The sequence below is a fragment of the Plecotus auritus genome (genome assembly GCF_963455305.1).
Source record: "Plecotus auritus genome assembly, chromosome: 2".
Taxonomy (NCBI): Eukaryota; Metazoa; Chordata; class Mammalia; order Chiroptera; family Vespertilionidae; genus Plecotus; species Plecotus auritus.
Window position 1 is genome coordinate 186,300,047 of NC_137771.1, and position 27,404 is coordinate 186,327,450.

Here is a 27,404-nt window from a genome sequence, read left to right on the forward strand (position 1 = left end):
ACAAAAGTAAGCACTAAGTAAACAGTAGCTATTATTTTTTTATTTATTTTTTAAATATACTTTATTGATATTTTACAGAGAGGAAAGGAGAGGGATAGAGTTAGAAACATCGATGAGAGAGAAACATCGATCAGCTGCCTCCTGCACACCCCCCACTGGGGATGTGCCCGCAACCAAGGTACGTGCCCTTGACCGGAATCGAACCTGGGACCTTTCAGTCCGCAGGCTGACGCTCCATCCACTGAGCCAAACCGGTTTCGGCGACAGTAGCTATTATTAAAAACTTCATTATTATGGAGTGAACAGCATGCAGGGACATGAATATATCCCCTTGTATTTTTGAAGAGCAAAATTGCCTGGTACTTTGAGCTTCATATTATGATTACATTGTATTGCCTTTTTATTTTAATTTGAATAAAATTATATCAAGTAAAAAATGTTAAAACCTTTTTATAATTGCATTTTAATTTAATATCTGCAATTTTATAATTTAAACTGAATTTCACTTTTATTTTTTATGACAGAAAGTTATCAAAAACCAAATTAAATCAAACCATTAATAAACCAATTTTAAAAATTATAAATTTTACCTGGCCATTTCCAAGAAGAGATACATCTTTCCCCATTAGAAAATAGGATCCATAAAAGAAAATGAAGGCATGACTGAAACCCAGGATGGTCCAGTAAAGAAAATTTGTAATGCTTAATTGACGGTTTTTACTAATGTCTCTGTACATTTTTTTAAAAAAGAGAAGAAAAAGGAACATATTAGGACTCATATTTATTATTTATCTAATCAATAATCAATACAATCAAACCACTACTTGTAATAATATATAACTGCATAACAACTTATAGTTCACACTAGAGGACCGGGGTCATGCACCGGTGGGGTCCCTCGGCCTGGCCTGGGAGGACTGGTCTGAAACCAGCTCTCTGACATCCCCTGAGGGGTCCCAGATTGCGAGGGGGTGGTTCTCAGGTGACGCACCCTGGAATTGTGTGGGTGTGTCCCCCGAGAACCGCAGCTGCCAAGTCACCGCAGATCGGCAGCTCCTGCATTGAGCGTCTGCCCTCAGGTGGTCAGTGCACATCATAGCTACTGGTCGAATGGTCAAATGGTCACTTAGACTTTTATATATATAGAATAGAGGCCTGGTGCCCGAAATTCATGCATGGGGGGAATGGGGAGTCCCTTAGCCTGGCCTGCACCCTCTCCAATCCGGGACCCTTCAGGGGATGTCTGACTGCCTCTCACAATCCGGGACTGCTGGCTCCTAACCACCGCCTGCCTGCCTGCCTGATCGCCCCTAACTGCTCCCCTGCTGGCCTGATCGCCCCTAACTGCCTCTGCCTTGCCCTGCACCCGGGACCCAGGATTCCCTCCTCCGGTTGGTCACAGGCACCCAGGACCTGGGCTTCCCTCCCTCTGGCTGGCAGCAGGTATCCAGGACCCGGGCCGGCTTTGCCTGGGCCGCAGGTGCCGGTGCCCGGGACCGCGGGGTAGGCGGCTTGTCCCTTTCCTGGGCCGCAGCCTGGCTGGTCCCCATTCCTCTCACGCGAGCTCATTTGTGCCTGTCTGGTCCCCATTCCTCTCTCCCAAGCTCATTTGTGCCTGTCTAGTCCCCATTCTTCTCCTGTGAGCTCATTTGTGCCTGTCTGGTCCCCATTCCTCTCTCCCGAGCTCATTTGTGCATGTCGGGTCCCCATTCTTCTCCTGTGAGCGCATTTGTGCATGTCGGGTCCCCATTTCTCTCTCGCGAGCTCATTTGTGCTTGGCTGGTTCACATTCATCTCTTGCGAGCTCATTTGTGTCTGGATGATCCCCATTCCTCTCCCCAGTGTTAAGTATCTGAGCCGTTACAGCGTGATGACCATTTGCATATTAGCTCTTTATTATGTAGGATAATACTTTCAAATTCATTTACTCATTTGAAAAAGAAATATGATATAGGCTAATATTTTAGCTTAATTGTAAAAAGTTGATTTATCTGTATTATATTCTGTTGTGAACATTCAGTCACTCTGCCATGACTGTTCTTTTTAGTGGAGTCATTTCAGTTAGGTTCAGCACTGAGGCTCCGATAGATTTCATGTCCATCAATAGCTATCATGAGAAAACCAGTCTTTGCCAATCTTGGGTCAAGCCCAGTCCTAGATATCCTGGGAAATCAAGGTTAAGTTTTTGCCATTTCCAGATAACTGAATGCCTCTATAAGAGTGGAGGTCAGGTTAACGTGGAAATCAAACTGGTTCTGAGGAAAGTTCCACATCTCTGTGATTACTTGGTTCTGTGGAACCAGGACTAATGCAGAGGATATGGGATAGAATTAATGTCCCTAACCCTACATTTTACATTGATTACTACTCATAAATTTGGCAATGCCAGAACATAAAAATTAATATTTAAGAAACTCTAGAGACAACCAATTACTGAATAACTTCATTTGTGCACATGAAATAGACTATTACTGGCTTCCAACAGTAAATGTAAATTATACAACTGCTACTTGATGCATTACTAGGGTAAAAGTGTTCATTCCTAAAAACATTGGAAAAATTATTGTGTTCAACAATTATAAACCATACAACAACTAAAGTACTTTCCTTAGTAAAGTATTAATGACCAAATATTTGCTTATTTTTAAAAATTGGTAACTTGCAATCAGAAATGTTATGGACATTTAATACTGAAAAATACTTACCGATAGAGGGTGGGCTTGTTCTGTAATACATGAGGGTCTATATGCTGTTCCAGTAGACTATATATCAGAATAGGTAGGGAAGTAAAACAAATATTGTATAAAGTCAGGTACACGCTGTCATACAATGTCTAGAAAGAGAAATTGATAGGAATTTTGAGATTCTAAAGTATGTATTAATTATTATACTTATGCATATTAAAAACAAAGAAGCATATCAAAATAAACAAAAATTATGTAGTTTTTTTCCAATTTATATAAAAATCCATTTTAATAATCCCAATTTGTTTCTGACTTAAGCATTCACATATAATGTTCATAGATTTATATTTCTTGTAGAAATTGGAATATTTTGTTATGCCAAATAATTCTGGAAATACAGTGATTTGGATCTACATTTCAAGATTCTCCACAATTTGGTCACTGTGATATAATTTTACACAATTCTCCTACATGCTTCTAGGTTTCTTACTATCCCTTTGATATGTTACACATTTAGTTTTGCTTTCACGGTTTTGTCTTTGCATCTAAGTCCTACGCTTCCTTTAAGGCATGATCCATGAAACTTTACAAATTTATGATAGCTTTCTCTTCTAAACAGTCCTATGTGCTACTATTGGTACTAATTTGGTTAGCACTTTGTCTATGCTTCACATATTGTTTTTATTGTTATTAATATTTTATCTTTAATTATACTGTAAACTCCTTGAAACTTAATCAAAATAGGTTAGTTCTCCTTGTCATATGCTCTTATAGCATTCTTTACTTCATTCAAGTAAACAAACATTATTGACAATCAATGTCTAAGCAGATATTTAGAATTAGAAGTTACAGATTGTAAACAGGAGAAAACAATAAGGTTAGGAAAAAATCATGAAAAACCTAAAGTAATTAAGCTTTTGTTGTTTCAATAAACTTAAACAAATGTCTTGATCAATTAGAGATGTATAGTGCAGTTTGTGAAGAGGGCGCTCAATTAGTCAGAAGCAGTAGGTCCAAATATGGTATAGTTATTAGCTATGAGAGCTTGGGCAAGTTACTGAATCTCTGTGTATTTTAATTTCCTTTTTTATAAAGTAAGACAGAGTAGATCAGTAAGACAGAGTAGATCAGGAATGGGAAATATGTGACATGTGTATAGCTACTGCTAATCAAGAAAAGGGTTTTCCCTCTGAGCCTATAGCTTGAGAACCGCTTTCAATATAGTGCTCCTGGTGGTCCTGCCGATTATTTAGTAAGCTTCTGAGATTAAACCTGTATGTCATCCCTGAACTCTATCACTAGGTAAGTAAGGTTCCTTCCAAATCTAAAAAAATTTATGAGTTAAAAAAAAAAAAAGAGGTAATATCCCCAACAATTTTCTGTCCTGGCTTGATATAAATTTTATAGAAATATTACATACACATAAGTTGAAAAATGTTACAAAATTATCTCTTAAGTTGTTAAGAGTTAATATCTATTTTTAAAAAAGTATCCAGAATTAAAATATATTTTGGTATTAACACATTTCAAACTAAAAATCAGAATAAATATTATGAATGCTATACTGATTAAATACACTAATCAGAAAAGTTTTATCTAATTATCAGTAGGACTACAAAAAATTCCCTCCAAGGATTTATCAAACACTGAATACACATAATTTATTCTGAAAGTATAAAAACAAAAGCTTCTATTTACTTACTTGTTGAGAAAACAAACAGTAGAACTGATATAAAAATTGGGGTGTGATAAAGCACACATTCTGAAAAACAAGATTAAATGGAAATAATTAAAATATTTAGGTCCAAAAGAAAAAAAATTTTTAAAATGACCAATGAGTCTAGAAACACAGTCTCAGTTGATATGGAAAACAGATCTGCCTATAAGAACTTGTCCATATAAAATGGGAAAATAGAATTCCCATTTTATTAAAAAATGTCTGAAAGTATTCTACACAGAACTGCAAATGTCAGAATAAAACGCTCTCAACTTGTATCATTGCCAAGTAATACCATAATTCTGAATTTATACCTTCCAATTACTATTCGATACTTTTCACATACAGCACAAGTAAGTTTTACTTCAACTTTAGGGTATAGTAGCTTTAAAGTATTTAAAACAGAATAAATGGAACTGTCAAACATCTTCTGATTTCAATATACTTATGTCACAGCAAAACTATAAGCTAGAAAAAAAACCTGCCACCATCATTAACAACTAGAGGATTCATGCACGGGTGGGGTCCCTCGGCTTGGCCTGCACGGATTGGGCCAAAACCGGCTCTCCAACATCCCCTGAGGGGTTCCACATTGCAGGAGGGTGGTTCTCAGGTGACACACCCTGAAATCGGGCTCCCTCCTCTCTGGTTTCGGGTGCATCACCCGAAAACCGCAGCTGCCAAGTCACCACAGCTTGGTAGCTCCTGTGTTGAGCGTCTGCCCCCAGGTAGTCAGTGCACAATCATAGCTACCAGTCAGACGGTAGAACGGTTGCTTAGGCTTTTATATATATATATAGACTAGTGGCCTGGTGCACGAAATTCGTGCACAATAAAAGGGGATTAATTAGAGGAAATATTTTAATATTGCTATTTGCCCTTTCTCTGTAATAGAAGTGTCAGAGATGAAAGAAAATTAGTAAAATGTATATGAAAATCTTCCTCCTGTCAGAGTCTGGGGCGCACCACAGCCTCAGGTCCCCTGGCCTGGCGCCGGGAGTGGGGTGCAGCCTTAGGTCCCCTGTCAAGCTCTGTTGAATGGGGGCGCGGCCTGAGGTCCCCTGTCAAGCCCCCTGGGGGCGGGGGGGAGGCGCAGCCTCAGGGCCCTGCTGATTGCTCGTTAAGGCTCGTTATGGGAATTCAGCCTCCACTGTGGGTACAGCCATCTTGTGTTACGGAAACTCAGCTTCCGCTGTGGGCGCCACCATCTTTGTGGCAGAGTGATGGTCAATTTGTATATTCCCTCTTTATTATATAGGATATGCAATCTACCTGTGTTCTTTCATTGGCTTGCAGCTATTACTTAATTACAGGTATACAGGCAACATAGGATATTCTGGTGTATTAAATGTCTTGGTACTCAGGGGCTCTTAACGTGAGTTCCACCAAATCCTACCTTCCTCAAAAGAGTCAAGAGACAGAACAGTACTTCAACATAATTAGTTTCCTTGTAACCCTATGTATTTTATTTTATGCACTTAACACATTAAGCGCCAAGCCTGTTTTGTCTTCCTTTCCGGAAAGTACAGTGTCAGTCACCGGTGATTGACATGGCGCTTAACGTGTTAAAAGCCCTATACTGAGTAATTTATACATGTCACTTGATTACCAAACAGTCATTCATGACACAAAAAGATTTAGAATGCCTGCTTAAAACCATCGCATTGAAGTTAAATTAAAACTTACTACTGGTTCAAAACAATATAACATCAAAGAAATCAAAATAATTGAGTTCAAATATGCATAAAATAAAATGTATCTATTTTAAGTGTAAATTTTTTATGTGTTTTGACAAATTTATACACCTGTGTAACCACCACCACAATCAAACTAGATTAATTTTTCTCTCATGCAAAATTTTCCATATCCCGTTCCAGTCAACTCTATAACCTGCACCCTTGGCACCAAGCAACCCTTGATTTGCTTTCTGTCAGTACACATCAGATTCATGACTAATAATCAAAGTATATTCCACAAACTGTTATTTTATGGAAATGATATTTAAGAAAAATTGTTATGGGAACAATTTTTAAGAATAATTTGTATGGTGATAGTATTCCTTAAATTGAAGCTTCAACTTACTGTCAATAATTGATTCTAAAATATTTCCATGAGTCCGGCCAGTGTAGCTCAGCAGCTGAGCATCGACCAAGGAACCAAGAGGCCACTGGTTTGATTCCCGGTCAGGGCACATGCCCGGGTTGCAGGCTCAATCCCTAGTAGGGGGCATGTAGGAGGCAGCCAATAGATGATGTTTCTCTCTCATCATTGATGTTTCTACCTCTCTCCCTTCCTTTCTCTCTAAAAAATCAATAAAAACATATTTTTTAAAAAATAAATAATAAATAAAATATTTCCATGAAACTCACCTTATAAAAAAAATACTGTACAAGGGTAGCTATTCGAATATAATAAAAGTGACCATGGACAAAGAGCAACTTGGAGAGAAATTTAAATCTTGCTATTGCATAGTCACTGTTTCTTGCAGCTTGTCTTCCTTCTTTACCCATGATTCCTGCAATAAAGAAGACAAAAAGGCAAATTCATTGAAAACTGTTAAGTACAATTTTCATGATTTATCTGTGAATGTGTTAATTATAACAGTTGAAATTGGACTTAGGATCACTATATCCTAAGATACAGCAGAGAGCAGATTCCCAAAAATTTGTTCTAAATCAAATATATAATGAATATAAAACTACAATATATACTAGGCAGGTAGCATCAATTTCCAAAGGTTTAGAATGTAATATAAAATATAATTAATATAAAAATAATATTGAAAGTCCCAGATCTAATAAGAACATAAATTACACTAATAAGTTCAAAGTATTTGTTAATAGATTTCTAATGGAGAGGCTGCTATAAAATAGTTTTAACTTCACTGAACATAAATAATATCCAGATTGAATAATTTGAACCTACCAAAAATGAGCATGTTTGAGTTCTTTAAATTTTTCACACATACTCAAACAAAATGCGTTTTTAAAGTACACTATCATCTGAAACCAGTACATAATTTTATCTGATAAATGAGTACTTTTTTAAGGTTATGATAATCTTTTAGTTTTCAAAAGAGTTATTGCCAAGTTTACTTTTTAAATCTGGAAGCAGCTTTGAAAAATTATTTTTCAAAATTAAAAATTTAAATTTTTGTCATAAAAGGATAGAAATGTTCGAAAGTGTTATAGGTAAAGACAACTTTATTCACAGCATCTAGAAAAAGAAAACTATTTTTGGTATATATACTTTCAGGATTTTTCCTTCCACATATTCTGTATGTCTGTATATTTATTATACATACAAACAAGTGTATAAAAATGGGATTGTTTTGTAATCTACTTTTGTCTCTTAATATACTATTATGGACACTGTTTATAACAAATGTCTGTCAACATATTCACATATTTTCTTCAAAGAAATTCTAGATGCACGACTGCCAGGTCAACAGGCAAACATTTATAATTTGACTCCCACAAACATCGAATAAGAGCATTTACTAATCTATACCTTTACCAATTCCAGATTTTATCAATCTGTAATTTTTGTCACTCTGATAGGCAATATAAACTTGCATTCTTTTGATTGTTAGTAAGAGACTGAATCCTTTTTTCATGCATTTAGTATTCATTTTAGATTTCTCCTTTTGTGACAACTGATGGTTCACATCCTTCCACATATTTCTACTATAGTATTTTTCTTATTCTTAATTTGTTAAGAATTCACATATTAGGAATATTAAGACTTTGTCATCTATTTTGAAAATATTCTTTACTACTCTGTCTTTAAAATTGTTTTGGGACAGTATTTACTTTTGCCACACATATTGATCTTTTTCTTGCTTTATTTTGGTTTTGTACTTAATAGACCTTTTTACACCTCAAAATACACGATTATTCATTAAATTTTTCCTCTATTACTTTTTACGGTCTTTAACAAGTTTTATCAGTATTTTTTATCAAGTAAGTTGTTTCCCTACTGATGTTTAAATAGCTTTACCAGGTAAACATCTATCTGAATCTATTTAAACATCTGTTTAAATCTATCCTATTCATTAGTCGGTCTGCTAGCATACTAGACTCAAACTGTTATAAATACTATAGCTTTTTATGCTTTAATATATGATATAGGAAGATATCAAATTATTAGGGAGAATTATGGGAAACAATATACAAACTGGAAAGAAAATTAAGTTTTCAAAATGAAGATTTAATTATCCTAAAGAAGTAGGAGTTTATTTGAAATAAAATAGAAACATTAGACCCAATAACTATGCCTCACAGGATATTACAGAGATGATTCCAAAACAGGACCAGTAACACTCTTTTCTAAAATTAAAAATTTATCCTTTAATGAAAAACCCACTTTTCTCTTTACTTCTGTATTTGTATAATAAAATTATTGAGGAAAACAGGTCAGAATATGGTTTAAATAGTAAATGACTGATAGTTTAAATATAAATAAAATAATTAGTATTCTGAATCCAATAAAAATGCTAGGCAAAAAATTTAGGATAAAGGTTATTAAGTAGGAAGGCTATTTGGAATTTTATATTTTATTACAGTTTGGTATGATTTTGTCTCTAAAGTTGTCTTTAAAATGAGCTGCAGAATCTTTAGATTGACAAAAAATAACAATAACATTCTAAAACGAGAATTTAAAACCAGGAAAGTATCTATGTAAATCACAAATTTAGAGTTTAAAAGGGATAAAATAATATATGAAAGTACTTTACATGTAAAAATAAAATTAATTATTAAGGAGAATTGGAATAGAAAAATTCATTAACATGGTATTCATTTCTTTGAAAATTTGGAAATAAAATATTCAAAATATTGATAGGGAAACACTATAATATATTACCATGTTGCGTTCAGTTTTCATTCGTGTATTTGATACTATACTTTAGTCTACAAAAGAAAAATTCAAAATCCCCAAATAACTGTACCAATGTTAAAAGCTCAGGGAAAAAGGAAAAATCAATCACCTATGCCAACATGTGCTTCTTGTATCATGCTTACATCATTAGCACCATCACCAACAGCCAATGTTATAGGTTTCTCAGGTGAGATTTTTATCAGTCTTATTACCTGAAAGACATACAACTAATTAATCACGGTAAAATTTCAACTTCTTATATTTATAGAAAGCCATTTATCAGAAATGACTCTGTTGAAGGAAGTAGAAAAAATTAATTTTATATTAGACAATAATATTCTCTATGGTTCATTTTTTGAGGGATGTCTCTTTCCACTAGGATGTTAGAAATGTCTTTCAGAATGACATTGCAGAACAGTATTATCTTACATACATAGCCCATGGACATGAGCAATAAGTGTAGTGAAGACCTGGGGGGATGGGTAGGGGCTGGGAAGAGGAGGGTAGAGGAGAGAGGGAATGGGAGATATCTGTAATACCATCAATAATAAAAAATATTAAAAAACAAAAAACAAAAAGCAAAAACACACACACAGTATTATCTTGGATTTTATTATGGGAAGCAAAGATCTTTAAATACAGTTTAACTTTGTAAAAAGCTTAATAACGGTGCAAAAAGTAATAACTATTTGAACTTTGTTAGGCAAAAATAATTATTTTCAAAAATTTAAAAAGCAATCAAAATTAAATTCAATGAAATTTAAAAAAATGTTTCTTTGAAATTCTTGCATGTACTGTTATAAAGAACCTAGATGTTAGCTCTGTTTGGTCTCCAGTTTTAGTCTCCATAGTCTGAGGGGACATGAGTTATAATAATATAGGCATTATAAGAAAGTTCCATGAAGCCAAAAACTACTGAATGCCTAATTTATTAGATCTATATGTGAAACAAACCAGTGTTTAGATGTACATTTCAAAGGATACTATTTGTGAAGGATATAGTCTAAAACCTCAAATTACAAATTTGGAGTTATAAAAAGTATTTGTATAGGCTTTCACTTAGAATCATAGCTGAAATTTAAATTTTTGTATATAGCTTAATACCACAACTGGCTTTTCAACTTCTTACTAAAGTTCTATTACTTAATAGCCATTTTTAATAAAGAGAATTATCATTTCACGAGAATGCAAGAATAAGCAAAGATCAACAGAACCACCTGAAGGTGCATGTGAACTGAAGTCTTATAGGTTCCCTCAGTAGGTAAGTAACTAAATTGTGAAACTTTAGTTGTCAGAGCTCAAATTTGTGTCTCAGGAAAAATCACAATTGCTACCCATCACAGACTTTCTAGGTTATTTATTATGCATAGATGAAATTTCTACATTGACTCTGAAAATTCCAAAGGTCTAATAATATACATGGTTAAAATTCATAATATGAAAAATGACTGACCTGTAGTTAAGATTCATATACTGCATACCTCCAAATAGACCTAGTTAAGTCATTAATCTTAAAGAATACTTTAGATCTATGTATCTAATTTGAACTTTTTATAACACAAACATACCTTAGCTTTCTGCAGTGGTGCCATACGACAGCATAATACAGCTGAGCAATTTCTGCAAACATCCATAAATAGTTTTTCATGCTCCCTGAGTGCAAGAGATAGACTGGTCCCATCCACCACCAGCCCATGCTGAATCACATGATCCTCTGTAATTCTAAAACAGAAAATAATTATGTCCTCTGTAAGATACTTTGAAGTCATATTATTTACACTAGCTTAGTAAACAAAAGTTTCTTACTGAAAAATGGACCATTCATCTACAGACTTTATTATTACAAAACTGACATGTCAGGGAACAAACTAAATTGTATTACCTTGAAGTTAAGATTAAGTAGAACTGAGAGTGCCTGATATCATGAATTAAACAGATGATATTCAATTTTACAATGTACTGATATGTAGACACAGTAACTATATTTTCTAAATGTGAACTGTAACATATAATCTCAGTATATTCTCCCAAATTGTGAGTATAAAGTCTTACTAAAATAAAAACATTGTTATATTTAGTAAATCCTAATTTTAAAAAATTAAATAAAAACATTCAGAAAAAATCATGAAAATGTGTAAGTAGGAAGCAAAGGAATGAAGGAATCATAACTATTCTTGATATTAACTCCTACAATGGACTGTAACATGAGCTATTACTATGGTGAAACATGGATAACACTTCCCTTGTGGGCATCCTAATATCCTAATATATAAAATCCCAGGGTCTGTAATATCCAAAATGACTGAAGGCTCGACCAACCGGAAGTCAGTGCTGGGTTGCCGCTGCTAGCGCCCCAACCCAGCACTGACTGCCAAGGGGGCTGCGGATCAGGCCTGAAGAGAGGCCTGGAGAGAGAAGCAGGGTCTGATCCGGAGCCTCCGTGGCAGCTGTTGATCAGCACTTGCCTCTCTTTTGCTCCGGGCCGGGCCAGCAGCTGCGCCTCTCTTTCTCTCAGGCCTCCGCTGGGGCTGCTGATCAGCCCTGCCTCTCTGATCAGGCCCGTTGATAGGCCTGGAGATGCTGACTGGCATCGAAACCAACCAATCAGAACCAAATCTGGGTGAACTGCGAGGAACCAATGGCTGCCTAGGAGGCAGAGCTTTTGACACTCACTGGCATAGAAACCGACCAATCAGAACCAAATCTGGGTGAACTGCAAAGGCAGAACCTAAGGTGGGGGCTGAGGAGGGGTTTTAAGGGTAACAGCTGTTTGGTGTAAGGTGTAAGAAAGCGGTTCAATTTTTTAATGACCAGTTTGGCAGTATAGTGCATATGGCTGGCTATCAGTCCAGACATAGGGATTATGTATTTTTGTCTGCCAAGAGCATCTCCTCCTAATGAAAAAGGCTTTCCCCCCCATTTAAGCAATCATATCCTATATAATTTATCTATAGTACTAAAAGGGTAATATGCTAATTAGACCGGGTCGACCAGCCATCTTCCAAATGTCTGACTTCCTTCTGGACAAAGCCATGGTGGTGGGGGCAGAGGCCGTTAGGGGCTATCAGGTCGGCAGGGCAGCTGGGGGCAAGATCAGGCATGCAGGGGAGGGCAGTTGGGGGCGAGATCAGGCCGGCAGGGGAGGGCAGTCAGGGTGATCAGGCAGGCAGACAGAGAGGTTAGGGTCGATGAGGCAGGCAGGCAGAGGGGTTAGGGGCAACAGGCAGAGGCAGTTAGGGGCGATGAGGTAGGCAGGTAGGTGAACGGTTAGGAGCCAGCAGTCCCAGATTGCGAGAGGGATGTCAGACCGGCGGTCGGACATCCCCCAAGGGGTCCCCGATTAGAGAGGGTGCAGGCTGAGCTGAGGGAACCCCTACCACCGTGCATGAATTTCATGCACTGGACCACTAGTATGCTATATGAGTACTACTCATGTCTGATTACTGGCAACTGGGCAAACTATTTGATGCCAGGAAGAGATAAGAAGCTTGCATCAGTATCTAAATCAACTACATTACTGATCACACTATTTGGTTCCACTGTTTCTCCCCAGTCCCCTTTTGTAAAGATTTTCTTGGTAAAAGAAGCAATACACAGATTTACATTCTGGTGCAAGCATTGTATTTATTATTCAGAGACACTTAAATATATTGTTGAAGGCCAGCACTCAAAGTAGCATTGCGCTGCATCTAATTTGATAAAATAATCAACACTTCACTGTGCTTTATCCACTGAGCCAAACCGGTTAAGGCTTCACTGTGCTTTATAAGTGTGATATTAGCTCTAGCAAGTTTGGCTCAGTGAAGAGCATGTCGGCCTGCAGACTAAAGAGTCCTGGGTTTGATTCCAGGTCAGGGCACATGCCCGGGTTGCAGGCTCGATCCCCAGAAGGGGTCATGGAGGAGGCAGCTGATCAATGATTCTCTCATCATTGATGTTTCTATCTCTTTCTCCCTCTCCCTTCCTCTCTGAAATCAATAAAAATATATTTTTTAAAAAGTGTGACATTAGCCCTAACCGGTTTGGCTCAGTGGATAGAGTGTCGGCCTGTGGACTGAAGGGTCCCAGGTTCGATTCCGGTCAAGGGCATGTACCTTGGTTGCAGGCATATCCCCAGTAGGGGGTGTGCAGGAGGCAGCTGATCGATGTCTCTCTCTCATCGATGTTTCTAACTCTCTATCCCTCTCCCTTCCTCTCTGTAAAAAATCAATAAAAATATATTAAAAAAAAAAAAAGTGTGACATTAAAAAGTCCATTTTTTTCCCACTGTAATTTGACAGTCTGTTTGATGCTTCTCTGCCTCTGTATCTATCTTTTTGTTTGAGGGGGGGGGGGGGGGCAGTAAGAGATCAACCAAAGGATTTGTATGCATGCATATAAGCATAACCAATGGACACAAGACACTGGGAGGGGTGGGGTGAGGGCACGTGCCAGGGGGTAGGTGAGGCCAGGGGAAGGTCAATGGGGAAAAAAAGGAGACATATGTACTACTATTTGTAATACTTTAAACAATAAAAATAAAATTAAAACAAAGAAAGAAATAAATAAAAGTCTATTTTTTTGTTTGGAGATGATGAGTAAATAATGATAATTAAAATAGTAAGCCCTGGCTGGGTGGCTCAGTTGGTTGGAGCATCGTCCTGTACACCAAAAGGTTGCAGGTTTGTTTCCTGGTCAGGGCACATACCTAGGTTGCAGGTTCAATTGTATGAGAAGCAACCAATCGATGTTTCTCTCACAATGATGCTTCTCTATCTCTAAAAACCAATGGAAACATATCCTCAGGTGAGGATTGAAAATAAAAAGTAAAATGTCAGATAGCAGTATGTGTGGCACTCAAGACACTATTGAGTTATAATTGAGTTGCTGTAACTTGAAGTGTATCAAGCAGCAGTGAAAAATGATAAAAATGTTTCATAAGGTCTCTGTTATAACTACTCAGCTGTGTTGCTATAGTGCAAAAGCCTTCACTTACGACATGTAAATGAATGAAGGTGGTTGTGTTCCAACAAAATTTTATTCACAGGCATCAAAATATGAATTTTATATAATTTTCACAACATGAAATATTATTCTTTGGATTCCTTTTTATTGATCAAATAATATAAAAATTATTTTGGGCTCATGGGCATTAAAAAACTGGCAGTGGGCCATAGTTTGCTTACCCCTCAACTATCTGACTCAGATAATTATATTCTTACCTTCTGGCAAGCTGCCTCAATTGTTCAGCACATTCGCTGTCTGATTTCTGGTTTATAAGTTCAAGGATATTCATGGTTCTGTGAAAATGTCCACATGATAAACTCACACTAACAGCAGTTTCATGTTTATCTCCAGTAAGTACCCATACTTTGATACCAGCCATTCTCAATGCTTCAATAGTTTCTCGAACTTTATCTTGTAGTCTGAAAATGAATGAAACAAAATTAGCAGTAGAAAATACTTTTCTGATTGTATTTTAAATATAAATCACGGAGTATAAGTAAGGTAAATTCTGGACTTCTTGACCTAAGAATGTTATAGTAACATTCAGTTCAGTGATAAAACTGAATTTTCTTTTTCTCCATTAGGGAAAAGACAAGAAAACCAAATCCGTGATCATCTATTTAACATAAAATCTACAAGCATGTCAAACTCTCAGCTGATGGGCCACATGCCTCGTTTATTACAAACTCATATTTTAAGAATATATTTTCAAAGTTGATTTTTATAGAAGCAATTAAGTATATGGCCTACATAAACTATTTTATTAGAAAGCTTTAATTTCACTATAAGATTTTTCTCTTTTTTTTTTGATAAGGAAATCTCTCATATCAGCAGTTCAAAAATTAGACTTAGACAATAAAGGACTATATAACCTCAGGTGAGTCTCAGAAATGTTTTCATAAGGACAACTGAAAAGTAAATGAAAATCTAGGGTTGTTTTTTTTTAATGCAAACACACATGGATCTCAGAGGTAGAAAAAATATAACAGAATTAATTTGTAAAATTCAATTTAATTCACAGATTTCAATTTAACTCAAGAAACTGTGAAAGGCATATTAAGAGTGGTGCTGGAAACAAAGACAAAAAATAAATGGACCTCAAGAAATTCACAGGCTAATAGAGAAAAAAGTCGTTAAACAAATAATTGTAATATATTGCCACAAGGACAACACAGATCTACAAAACATGGAGAGAGACTTCACTAAAAGAGCTTTTTAAATTCTGTTAGAAGTATGGAAAGGTTTTAGTGGAGTGGGGTAATACCTGAACTATACTTTATAAATAGGTATTCATAAATGGGTAAGAGGAGAATGATCAGCTAGAAGGCATAGCCTTGCCAAGGAACAAAGCCATAAAATAGAACAGTGTTAACTATAGTTGTTCAGAGGAAAACTGCAGACAGTTTGGTACTATCCTATCTAATAAAGAGGGAATATGCTAATTGACCATCATGCCCTCACAAATATGGAAGTGCCCACAGCCAATAAGGAGGGAATATGCTAATTGACTGCCACACCCTCAAAGATGGCAGCGCCCACAGCCACAAGATGGTGGCGCCCAGGCCCCTCAGCCCCCACAGCTGCCCAGGGCTGGCCCGAGGCGCAGGCAAGCCTCAAATGGCGGCTGCCCAGCCGCCCATGGCCGCCTGAGGCTCAGGTAACCAGGGCTGGCCAAGGCTTGCGCTGCCGGCAGTGGCAGCAGCAGAGGTGTGATGGGGGTGTCACCTTCCCCTGATCACCAAGTCGCCTCCCGCCCCTGAGGGCTCCCGGACTGTGAGAGGGGGCAGGCCGGGCTGAGGGAACCCCCCTCCAGGGCATGAATTTTCATGCACCAGGCCTCTAGTGGAAGTATAAAATGGAAGGACACAGTAGTGGGAGGTGAGGCCAGAGAATTAAGCAGGTGCTTAAAGTCTTTGTATGGAACATACTGCAGAGTATCCTAAAAATTTAAGTCTATGAGCAAAATTATACAAAGCTGTATTTTTTTCAACTATTTCAGATAAATTGCTAGAAGAAAATTATACACACTGATGGGAAAAAAGGCTTTAACTGCTGATTTTGATTTTAAATATATTAATTACATGATGTTAATAAATAAAACTTATGTCATAAATTAGGAACACTTGGCTAAAAAAATTCTTGCATGAGAAAAATGATATTGCCTATTTATCTGATACTTACCTGTCTTCTACTGCTGTAGCTCCAAGTAATATTAGGTCTTTCTCTATGAATTGGAAGGCATTTGCCAATTTCTCTTCCCGTTGCTGCAAGGCAGTCCTGGCTTCAAATAGGCGTCTATCTATTACCTCATATTCTTTAGATGTCAACTGTCTATAGGCCATGCACAGAGTTCTTAGCCCTTTCTAACACAGAAAAATTAAAGACAAAAATTAAACAAAAATAACTAATGGGGAATCAAGAAGTCACTGAAATAAAACTGAGGACCCCATTACCAAAAATCAATTACAAATAATTTAAAAAGTGCTATCATCTAGTGACAGAAAATAAATGAGGTGACACAAAGTCCTAGTGATCTGAGTTATGGAACACATATTATCATAACTCTTTCAATTTCTAAGGAGTTCTTAATAAATTGCTCAAAACAAGTAAGGTCATTGAATTGTATATTAGAGAATAGATAGAATCATAAGATTATCTTATCTGTGGTTTTAAAACTGTTTTACATGGAAAGCCAGAAAGTTCCATAATGGAACCTTCATGATTATCAAGAGAGAGGCAGCCCCAGGTTCTACTTTTCTGTTTTAACTATTAGAAATCCACTTTTACCTACTTCATAAGAAATTTTTTAAACAAAAGGGACTATCATTTCCTGAGGGTTTATGGCAGGGGTGGGGAACATCCGGGCCATAAGAGGTCTGTGAAATCATTTGGTCTGGCCCTGCCAAAGCATTAGGGGTGAGTTAATTAAATGTTTGACCAAATGCAGCAGGCTAATTTTTAAGTTGACAATTTTGTATGGCCCATGTGTGATGTTATAAATATGTAAGTAGCCCTTGCCAGAAAAAAGTTCCCCACTCCTGGTTTTATGGTATGACAAACTTGCAATTCAAATAAAGAAGTCTATAAGGTGGCCATTGTCAAACAACCAATACTTTCTAGAGCCACTGAATGAATTAAAATTGTATCATTACATCTTCACTGGTGAACTGGAATTACACAGAATTTTAAAATATATATGCTTGATTTTTCTGATCCTACTGGGTTCAAATTTTTCTTATGGTATTAGTATTTGAAAGTTGGTATATAAATCTACAAACTTATAAAAGTTCCTTTTCTTGCTATATATTTTCCTCAGAAAAACCCAAAGTAAATGTTCTAATTACAGAACTTGGAAAGGCAGATTTAAAAATACTATATGACACTATTTAGCAGATTTCTAAATATTGGCATTTCTTGATTTGCAAATGACCCACACCTATAAATGCTTCTCTTAAATAACAGTTAAAGGACTATGAGATTTATTAACAAATGAACTTAGTTTTCTCTATAACAAACATTTATTGTCAACTATGTGCCAACACTGTTCTGAATACTGATATGATAGTAAGGTAAAACAATGTCTTTGTTCTCATGGATGTTACAGTGTGGTAAATGAACCAGGTCATAAACAATTAGGGAACAGTAATAGGAAAAAAGAAACCGTAAGTAAAGGAGGCAGTTGAGCAGAGATGAGTACATAGCATACATTTACAGAAAAGCAGGAATGAGATATCATGAGGTCCTAAGACTGAGAGAACTGCTTAATAATTTTTCTATTCACATAATTCGCACTTTATTTCTGTAAGATTCTCCTACATTATTTTATTGAAAGACATAATTCACTCCTTTAAAGAGAATAATTCATTAATTTTTAGTTAAAGAGTTGTGTAATTATTTCAGTATTTAATTCCAGAACCTTTTCATCATACCCAAAGGAATTCTGTATCCATTAGCAGACACTACACTTCCCCCCATTCCTTTAGACTGTGGCAATCACTATAAATTGGCTTATTTTGGATCTTTCATATAAATAAACTCTGTGGACTTTTGGGACTAGCTTCTTTCACTCAGCATAATCTTTTCAAGGTTGGTGCATGTTGTGGGATATATTAGTACTTCATTTCTTTCAGTGGCCAAATAGTCCATTATATGGATATGACATATTGTTTAATCCATTCATCAGTTGATGGACATATGGGTGTTTCCATTTTCTGGCTATTAGAAGTACTGCTGCTGAGAACAGTTGTGTACAAGTTCTTGGTAGACATGTTGTCAATTCTCTAGGGTGTATGCCTAGGAGTGAAATTGCTACATCATTTAGTATACTCCATGTCCTATGAAAAACTGCCAAACTATTTTCTAAAGTGGCTATATCATTTATATTCCCACCAGTGTATGAGGGTCCCAATTTCTCCACATCCTTGGGATTTCCCCTTTATTTTTTTAGTAACCCTCCCCACTTTTTATTTTTATTTTTTTAATAAATCTTTATTCAGATTATTACAATTGTTTCTCCTTTTTCCCCCCATAGCTCCCCTCCACCCGGTTCCCATCCCACCTTCTGCCCTTACCTCCCCCCCCCGCACTGTCCTCATCCATAGGTGTATGATTTTTGTCCAGTCTCTTCCTGAACCCCCCCATACTCCTTTCCCCACCGAGAATTATCAGTCCACTCCCTTTCTATGCCCCTGATTCTATTATATTCACCAAATTATTCTGTTCCTCAGGTTTTTAATTCACTTGATTTTTAGGTTCACTTGTTGATAGATATGCATTTGTTGTTCATAATATTTATCTTTACTTTTTTCTTCTTCCTCTTCTTTAAGAATACCTTTCAGCATTTCATATAATACTGGTTTGGTGGTGATGAACTCCTTTAGCTTTTTCTTATCTGTGAAGCTCTTTATCTGCCCTTCAATTCTGAATGATAGCTTTGCTGGGTAGAGTAATCTTGGTTGTAGGTTCTTGCTATTTATCACTTTGAAAATTTCTTGCCACTCCCGTCTGGCCTGCATAGTTTCTGTTGAGAAATCAGCTGACAGTCGTATGGGTGCTCCCTTGTAGGTAATTAACTGTTTTTCTCTTGCTGCTTTTAATATTCTCTCTTTGTCTTTTGCTCTTGGCATTTTAATTATGATGTGTCTTGGTGTGGTCCTCTTTGGATTCCTTTTGTTTGGGGTTCTGTGCGCTTCCTGGACTTGTAAGTCTATTTCTTTCACCAGGTGGGGGAAGTTTTCAGTCATTATTTCTTCCAATAGGTTTTCAGTATCTTGCTCTCTCTCTTCTTTTGGCACCCCCATAATTCTGATGTTGGTACGCTTGAAGTTGTCCCAGAGGCTTCTTACACTATCTTCAACTTTTTGGATTTTTTTTTCTTTCCCGGTTGAGTGTTTTTTGCTTCTTTGTATTTCAATTCTTTGATTTGATTCTTGTGTTCCTCTTGTCTGTTGTTGGGTCTCTGTATAATATTTTTTATTTCAGTCAGTGTATGTTTAATTTCTAGTTGGTCCTTTTTCATATTTTCGAGGGTCTCGTTATATTTATCGGCCTTTTCTAGGATATTCTTGAAAAGCCTTATAACCATGGTTTTGAATTCTATATCCAGTCGTTTGTTTTCCTCCATTTCTTTCGTTTGTGATCTGTTTCTTTGTCGCCGCATTTTCATTGCTTCCCTGAGTTGGTAAGGTAGCTTTGTGTGCTAGGTTTCCTATATGGCCCAGTGGGTCGGCCTCCCCAGTTAACCTGAGGTGGATACTCTTGGTGCACCCCTTTGTGGACTGTGTGTACAGCCTTGTTGTAGTTAAGTCTTGATTGTTGTTGGTATCACTGGGAGGAATTGACCTGCAGGCCAGTTGGCTGTGAGGATCAGCTGTGTCTACGCTGGGAGAAGTTCGGTGCTGGAGACAGCCTTATAGGATTAGACTTGCCAAATTGCAAAAGCCTCTGTGCTCAGCTTGGATGGGGTGGAGTCTCAGGGCGGAGCAGACAGTCTTGGCTTCCTGTTAGCCTTGCCCGCGCGCGCCTCCAGAACTCTGCCTTCCCGGTTCCCGAGCCTCCACCCGAAAGTCCAGATTCCCCCGGCAGGAGTGTGGGTCCCCAGGGGCTCGCCTGGAACTGGGGTTCAGAGCAGTCAGAACTGGGGTTCAGTGCACTCAGGAGCTTACGACTCCCTTCTGCTAGGGAAAGCCTGTGGCAACCTCCGCAGTCTTTGTGCACACTGGCGCGCGCGCCTCCAGACCCCTGCCCGCCGGGGCTCCCCCGGGTCTCCGAGTCTCTGGGTGCCTTTCTCTCTACCTGACAGTCCAGACGCCCCCTGTATGAGCCTGGGTCCATGGGGTTTCGCCTGGAACTGGGGTTTAGTGCAGTCGGAACTGGGGTTCAGTGCAGTCAGGGGCTTCCTTCCCCCTCCCGCCAGAGAAAGTCAGCCAGGCTCTCAGCCGCCCTTCCTCTCTGCACGCACAAAGACCCTTTGCCGTACCTCCAATTCTCTGTGAGCTTTTCTCTTTCCTTCTAGTTGTAGAATTTCCACTAAGCCAGCTTTCCTGTGGTTCTGGATGGTGTCCGTTCTGTCTTTTAGTTGTAGTTTTGAAATTGTTGTGCGAGGCATAGGTGCTTACCTATGCCGCCATCTTGATTTCTCCCATGAAGAATAATCCCTCCCCACTTTTTAATATAGTAACCTAAATGGTCCTTGCTGCTGGAAGTACCCTGATTTTAATAGGTTCAAAGAGAAGACACATTTTAACAGGTTAAAAGTCAACTTTTAACTGAAGAACATGGAACCAACACATAATTCTATAATTTTTGATAAATTAATGCAAGAATGAAATCCCAAATCTTTCAAATATTCATATAATATATAGGTAGATATACATATCTTTCAGAGTTTTTAAATCATAGATATTTGCACTCACCAAAGCAAATTCATCTACATGAATTCTTGTTTTTTCTATTTCTCCACCTATACATGTAGGGAGAATTGATGATTCAGCTCCTTTAGCAAATAAAAACTTCTCACCTAAAAAGAAAAATGATTTATCAAGCTCTTAATATTAGATAAATAAAAATTCATAGAAGTTCAGGTTGGTTACCTGAAGGTGCCTGAACAATTACACTCATTCTCCTACGATCTGAATCAAATTCCAGAATATGAAGCAGTCTGTACCTAATGGGAAAAAAGAAAAGACAAAACTTTACTTTTTTGAATAATATCAAGTAAATATTTAGAAAGAGTCCCTATTAAAGATAAAAATGATTAATTTAGAACAAGAAATTAACCTCAACTACATTTTCAAGATGACGGGTTATAAGTTATTACTAACAAAGAAGATACAATAGAAGGAATTAACATTTATTGAGCACTTACCAAATGCCATGTTTACATATCGTGCTTTAAGACCTACGAGAACCAAGGGAGGTAGGTCTTATCTCGTTTTACAAATGAGGACTATTAAACACAGAAAGACTAAGTAATTTGCCTAACATCAAATAAGTTTGTGAGTGGAATCCAGATCTGCCCATAGCTCCATGTCTTTCTCACTAAAAAATGTAACTGATTCTCCTCTTTTCTGCCCAGACACACCTAAGAAATACACACACTCACATGAATAACAGAGGCTCATTATAGCAGTGATTTTGAACTTGGGATAGAATATATGTATATAGGGTTGGGGAATAAATGCCTCTCTAAGGAGCAGTAAAAGAATTTGCATGGATGGGTCAGGTGTAGACTAAAAAGTCTTCTGGATGAATATATACAACTAGAGGGCCGGTGCATGGAATTCATGCATGGGGGGGGGGCAGGGGATGGGGTGTCCCTCAGCCTGGCCTGCGCCCTCTCACAATCCGGAACCCCTCAGGTAGGGTCCCTAGGCCTGGCCAGCGATCAGGGCCTATCAGGGCTTTCCTTCCCCTGGCTACCTACCGGCAGCTGGCCCCAACCCTGCTTGTCATCTGTGCGGCGCTGCCCCCCCTCCCCCGCCACCAGTCGCCTCCCTCTGTGGGCGACACGTGTGGGGTGCGATCGCTTGGCTGGCCTGGGCCTCATTCTGCGGGGCGATCGCTGGCCAGCCCCACACACCCGCCACAGCGTCACTGGCTGGTGGCCTGGGCCTCCCTCTGTGGCCACAGGCTGAGTGGCCTGGGCCCCCCTCTGTGGGGCGATCAATTGTGGGGCTCTTCCATCAATGGCTCCTCAGAGGGACGCCCCACCCGCCTGCCGCAGCGCCGCTGGCTGGGTATCCTGGGCCGCCCTCTTGGGGGTGATTGATTGTGGAGCCCCTTCCCCCGCCCCGTCGATCACCCCACAGAGGGTGGCCTGGACCTCCCTCTGCAGGGCAATCATGGGGTGATGGCGGGGGCCCCCTAACCAATCGCATCGCACCCGCCTTGGCTGGCCTGGCACCAGTGCGTGTTATAGCATGGTCGTCCAGAAGGTCACCTGGACAGTCATTCTGCTGTTTGGTCGTTCAGTTGATTTGCATATTATGCTTTTATTATTATAGATTATTATAGATGATGTACATATGCAATGCTTTGTCCATCTGAAAGATAAACACTGATTGGAATGATGGCTTCTAAGTTGATAGAATGAGCTAGACAGGCTCCCACATGAAAGCAGCCAAAGAATAAGCTCTACTTAGTTTGGAAAGGCATAGTCTAAAAACTTACAGCTGGAGTTGAGATGACTGAAACGGATAACATCATGAAAGAAAGATTTGATTATAGTTAAGAATGGGCCTACTTTATCATACAGTGGAAATAAGATAGCTGTTCTTTAATGTTTAAAAGATAAAATCATAGAAAATATAAGAAAGTTTTTCTTTATTAGTAAGAAACTTATAAAAATCATTCCCCTAGGAGTAAGTAAAAACAAAAGTATAAATAAATTCAAGAACCATTAAGCTAAAATAGAGATGAAAGATTCAGAGCAGAATATTGTTATTACTGTGATGAAATACAATGTAATAATAACATCATTTTAGAGCAGGGTCAGTAAACTTTTTCTGTAAAGGGCCAGATAGTAAATATTTTAGGCTTTGTATACATATATAGTCTATGTTAGATATTCTTCCTTATTTTTTTTAAACTATCTCTTAAAAATGTAATGTAGTTTATGGGCTGTACAAAAACAAGCTGTAGGCCAGATTTGGCCTTTGAGCCACAATTTACCTAAATCTGTTCTATACTAAATGCTTGATATATAGAAAATTACAATAAAGAAAATAATTACCGTTCCAGTTTTCCAAGTATTTTAATTTCCATAGTTTCTTCAGAATTGCCAATAAATACAATGCCAATCCTAGGATTAAAATGAGAAAAAAATATAAAATTTAGGGAATATTTCATATTTTCAATATATCATAATAACATAGCTTGAATAAAAATATTTAAAATACAAGTTTAAGATGGATTTTAAAATATTTCCTTTTAATATAGCACTATCTTTAAGAACTTGAAGGATCAGAGTAGGTCCAAAACAATACACATGTATTCTCACAGATTATATTATTCATATTAACCAGATTTTTAGAGATCACATCAAAATATGACTCTATTGCAAGCTTAACAATTAATGACACATCATTAAAAAAACTGAAATAAATTTCTACCTCTATGTGTTTATGAATTTTGTCTGACAATTCAAATACTAGTATTTTCACATTTTTTATTGAAAACGTTTTTTCTGACAATTTGGAAATCAGATTAAACTACCTTGCAGCAGCTTCCACTAAAGCCTTTTCATCTGGTGAAGATGCATAGTACTCCAACTGGGAGGGTGCAAGGCTGGCTTGCCAGGGACCATCCCCAATGCCATAAGACTGAACATTACTAATCTGTACAGTGTGACAGAGACTGACGGCTTTAAAGAAGAGATCGTGTTCTTTAATCTGTAAATACATAATTAATATTCACACTATCAATACCAATCCCAAATAACATTTAGGAAACCAGAAACAGAATTCTAAAAAATGCAAATAAATACAGTTCATATTTTGGTAACCTAAGAGCTAGAATAAGAATGCTACAATTTTGAACTGCTTAAATAACAGCTGGTTGCTTCTACCTTTAAAGAGTAAAATGTCACATTTGCTTATGACCCGCCAACTTTTTAGGAGGCATAACCAAATTGCAAGTAAAGGTGAAACCTCTTTTGTGGAAGAAGTGGGTCTCAGAAAGTATTAAATAAATTTAAGCTCTGTCTCACATAGTCTTCTTTACTTAAAGGCAGTAGGCTTTCCTTAGCTTAGTTCCATTTACAAACACATATTAAGTGACTGTAAATTCTCAGTATTAAACCAAAGGATATACATTTCAAATACATATTTCTTGCCCCACTAACACAAACAGAACTATTTGAAAAGAAACTCCTATTTATTAATTTAAAAATTGCTTACTAGTTCAGTTTCATTTTCAGGACTGGTTCTAAAAGAAGAAGTGGATGCAAGATGGGATAAGTTGTTAAGATGGGAAAAACTAAGATAACTTAAGTTTCCATCTGAAGAGTCTGGTGTTGGTCCTTCAGATACAAGTCTACCATTGATTTCTTGGTATTTTATGCCATTAATTGAACATTCCCGAAACTGCATCTCGTTTTCTGTCAGAGTGCCAGTTTTATCTGTAAACACATACTCCACCTAGAGATAGAAAACAAAAAAAAAAGCACAACCTTTGTGTTCACGGTCCTACGTTAGACAAGAAATGTTGTCCTCTGTCTCCTTAAGTGAAGTCTGCCTATTAAAATTGATATATTGATGCTAATTCTGATAATCCGTTAAATAATTAGAGATGCCATGGAAACAAAACAGGGTAACAGAAAATATTTTTTAAAATATACACTTTGAAGTTTGTGGCATCTGTATGTGCATGTTCATCTGTGGAATTGATTAAAAATGTAGTATTAGTACTTCTTTTTATCTCCTGGATGTTTAGTAGGATTCAGGGATGATCTCTGAGTGTTGACTGGGTAGCTCATTTGGTTAAAGTGTTGTTGCAATACGTTAAGGTTGTGGGTTCAATCCCCGGTCAGAGCACATACAAGAATCAATCAGTGAATACATAAATGAATGGAACAACAAATCAATATTTCTCTCTCTTTCTCTCTCATCAATAAAAAATAAATAGAATGATCTATGAGCAGGGATGGAAGGCATGCTTAATTAACCTAGAATGTGAAAGGGAATCTGGTCCAGGAGAAATGGTACAGAGCTGGAACCAGAAACACAAAATGATAGCAACACAAAAAGTCAGAGGTAGAAAGTTGTCTGAAATAGACAGAGGAAATTGAAACTGAGGGCACGAAACACACTCAGTAAAAAGAAATGTTTAAAAACATATTTTAAAAAGTAAGTAAGACAAATAATTTTATTACTCTTTGAGACTAATTCTAGAAAATTAACCCTAAAAGAAGGTAGGTCCATAAAGAGAAGAATAAAATACTCAATTCTTGATACAACTAGAATTATGATGAGAACATGCTTATTGCAATGATGACTTGAGAAAGAAGTCATTTAAAACGGGAGGTCGCTATCACAAGGGGATAAAAACTATAGATCCCTTATGAAAATAGACACAAACCAAATGCAGAAACATATAAAAAGGATTATATACCATGAACATGTGAAATTTATCCTTGGAATGAAAGATTGGTTCAACATATAAAACTCAATCAGTGAAACCCACCATAATAATAAATGGTACTTGACCTTTATTCTAATAATAAAATAATTATCTTGATAGATGTAGAAAAAGCATTTGACAAAATTCAATACTCTTTCATGATTAAAAAAACACTCAACAAATTAGGAATAGAAGCATACTCCTCAACCTGGTAAAATGTATTTACAAATACCCACAGATAGCATCTTACTTAATGGAAAAAGACTAAATGCTTTCCCTCCAAGTTCAGGAATAAGACAAAGATGTCTGCTCTTGCCACTTTTATTCAACACTGTACTGAAGGTCTAATCAGGACAATTGGACAAAAAAAAAAGAAAAAGTATTTATTTGGAAAAGAAGAGGTAAAACTATCTCCATTTGCAGATAACACAAACTTGTATACAGGTCATGGAATCCACTGAAAAAACTACTAGAACTAACAAGTGAGTTCAGCAAAATTGCAGAATAAAAAGATCAATATATAACAAGGGAGGTAGAATTAAAGTTGGAACAAAATTGTTTTGACCAAGACATAATGATACATGAGAAACTATACCTCAAAGTTCATTTTTTTGGAAATAGTAAAGATAAACAGAATAATTAAGTAACTAACCCCCATCATATAACTAGCAAATGGTGAAACTAGAAATAAAATATACTTTACCTTTGCTATGTGATATTAAAGGTTGCCCAGTATCTATAGAAAATGTTGAATTGTAATTTAAAGAAGGATATTTTAGGAGGTGTCACTTACTTTTAAAAAAATATTTTTTTAAATTGATTTCAGAGAGGAAGGGAGAGGGAACATCAATGATGACAGAGAATCATTAATAGGCTGCCTCCTGCAACCCGAGCATATGCCCTGACCAGGAATCGAACTGTGACCTCCTGTTCATAGGCTGATATTCAACCACTGAGCCACACTGCCTGGGTGAGATGTCACTTATTTATATAAGTTAATAAAAAACTTTTAGATTAGGAAGAGTGAGAATGAAGTCTTAAACAAATATGATGATATAAAATACATCACCAGTCAAACAAATAACAGATTTAAAATTTAAAAATGGAAAACAAAATTAGGTGTGGAGCAAAGTAGGGTTGTTTTTTGGTAAAAGGCTTCTAATGTTTTCTGTTTTATTAGTCTTTGCACATGTATTGTTTTGATTAAAATAACAAGTCAGGAAAACAAATTAAAAGGGTCATTACCTGTCCAAGCTCTTCATTCAGATCAGAAGTATTGACTTGAGCTTTCTGATCTGATTCTTCATGATAGAGATCAAGATCCCAACCAATAAAAAATGACCCAAGAAATTTCTGCATTTCGACTGTCACATATAATGAAATTGGAATGATGAAATTGTAGAGTACCAAAAAGGCAAGGAAGTCTGAAATAAATCTCAGAATCTAGAGGGAAAAAATGATTGTTTGATAAGTGAAAATATGAAACTATCTTTAGTATTACTGCAGAAAATTATCAGAAA

General features: G+C 37.0%; 1 protein-coding gene across 6 annotated transcripts in view; it reads right to left on the bottom strand.

Annotated features, from left to right (window-relative positions):
• Positions 1-27,404, bottom strand: part of ATP11B (ATPase phospholipid transporting 11B (putative)) — a 122,242-nt gene that overhangs the window by 31,740 nt on the left and 63,098 nt on the right. For 4 of the 6 annotated variants that reach the window (XR_013959932.1, XM_080656158.1, XM_080656159.1 and 1 more), the window contains exons 12-25: positions 27,130-27,327; positions 24,663-24,902; positions 23,980-24,155; positions 23,498-23,566; positions 21,357-21,430; positions 21,180-21,283; positions 16,447-16,628; positions 14,481-14,684; positions 10,848-11,001; positions 9,389-9,491; positions 6,771-6,916; positions 4,387-4,446; positions 2,706-2,833; positions 591-729 (exon numbers count right to left, since the gene is read on the bottom strand). Coding sequence is in view for 5 of the 6 variants with exons in the window: in XM_080656158.1 (XP_080512284.1) it covers positions 591-729; positions 2,706-2,833; positions 4,387-4,446; positions 6,771-6,916; positions 9,389-9,491; positions 10,848-11,001; positions 14,481-14,684; positions 16,447-16,628; positions 21,180-21,283; positions 21,357-21,430; positions 23,498-23,566; positions 23,980-24,155; positions 24,663-24,902; positions 27,130-27,327 (1,977 nt within the window). In the remaining variant the exon portion in view is untranslated. The remainder of the gene's footprint in view (positions 1-590; positions 730-2,705; positions 2,834-4,386; positions 4,447-6,770; positions 6,917-9,388; positions 9,492-10,847; positions 11,002-14,480; positions 14,685-16,446; positions 16,629-21,179; positions 21,284-21,356; positions 21,431-23,497; positions 23,567-23,979; positions 24,156-24,662; positions 24,903-27,129; positions 27,328-27,404) is intronic. The other 2 variants (XM_080656160.1, XM_080656161.1) reach the window with 1 other exon arrangement.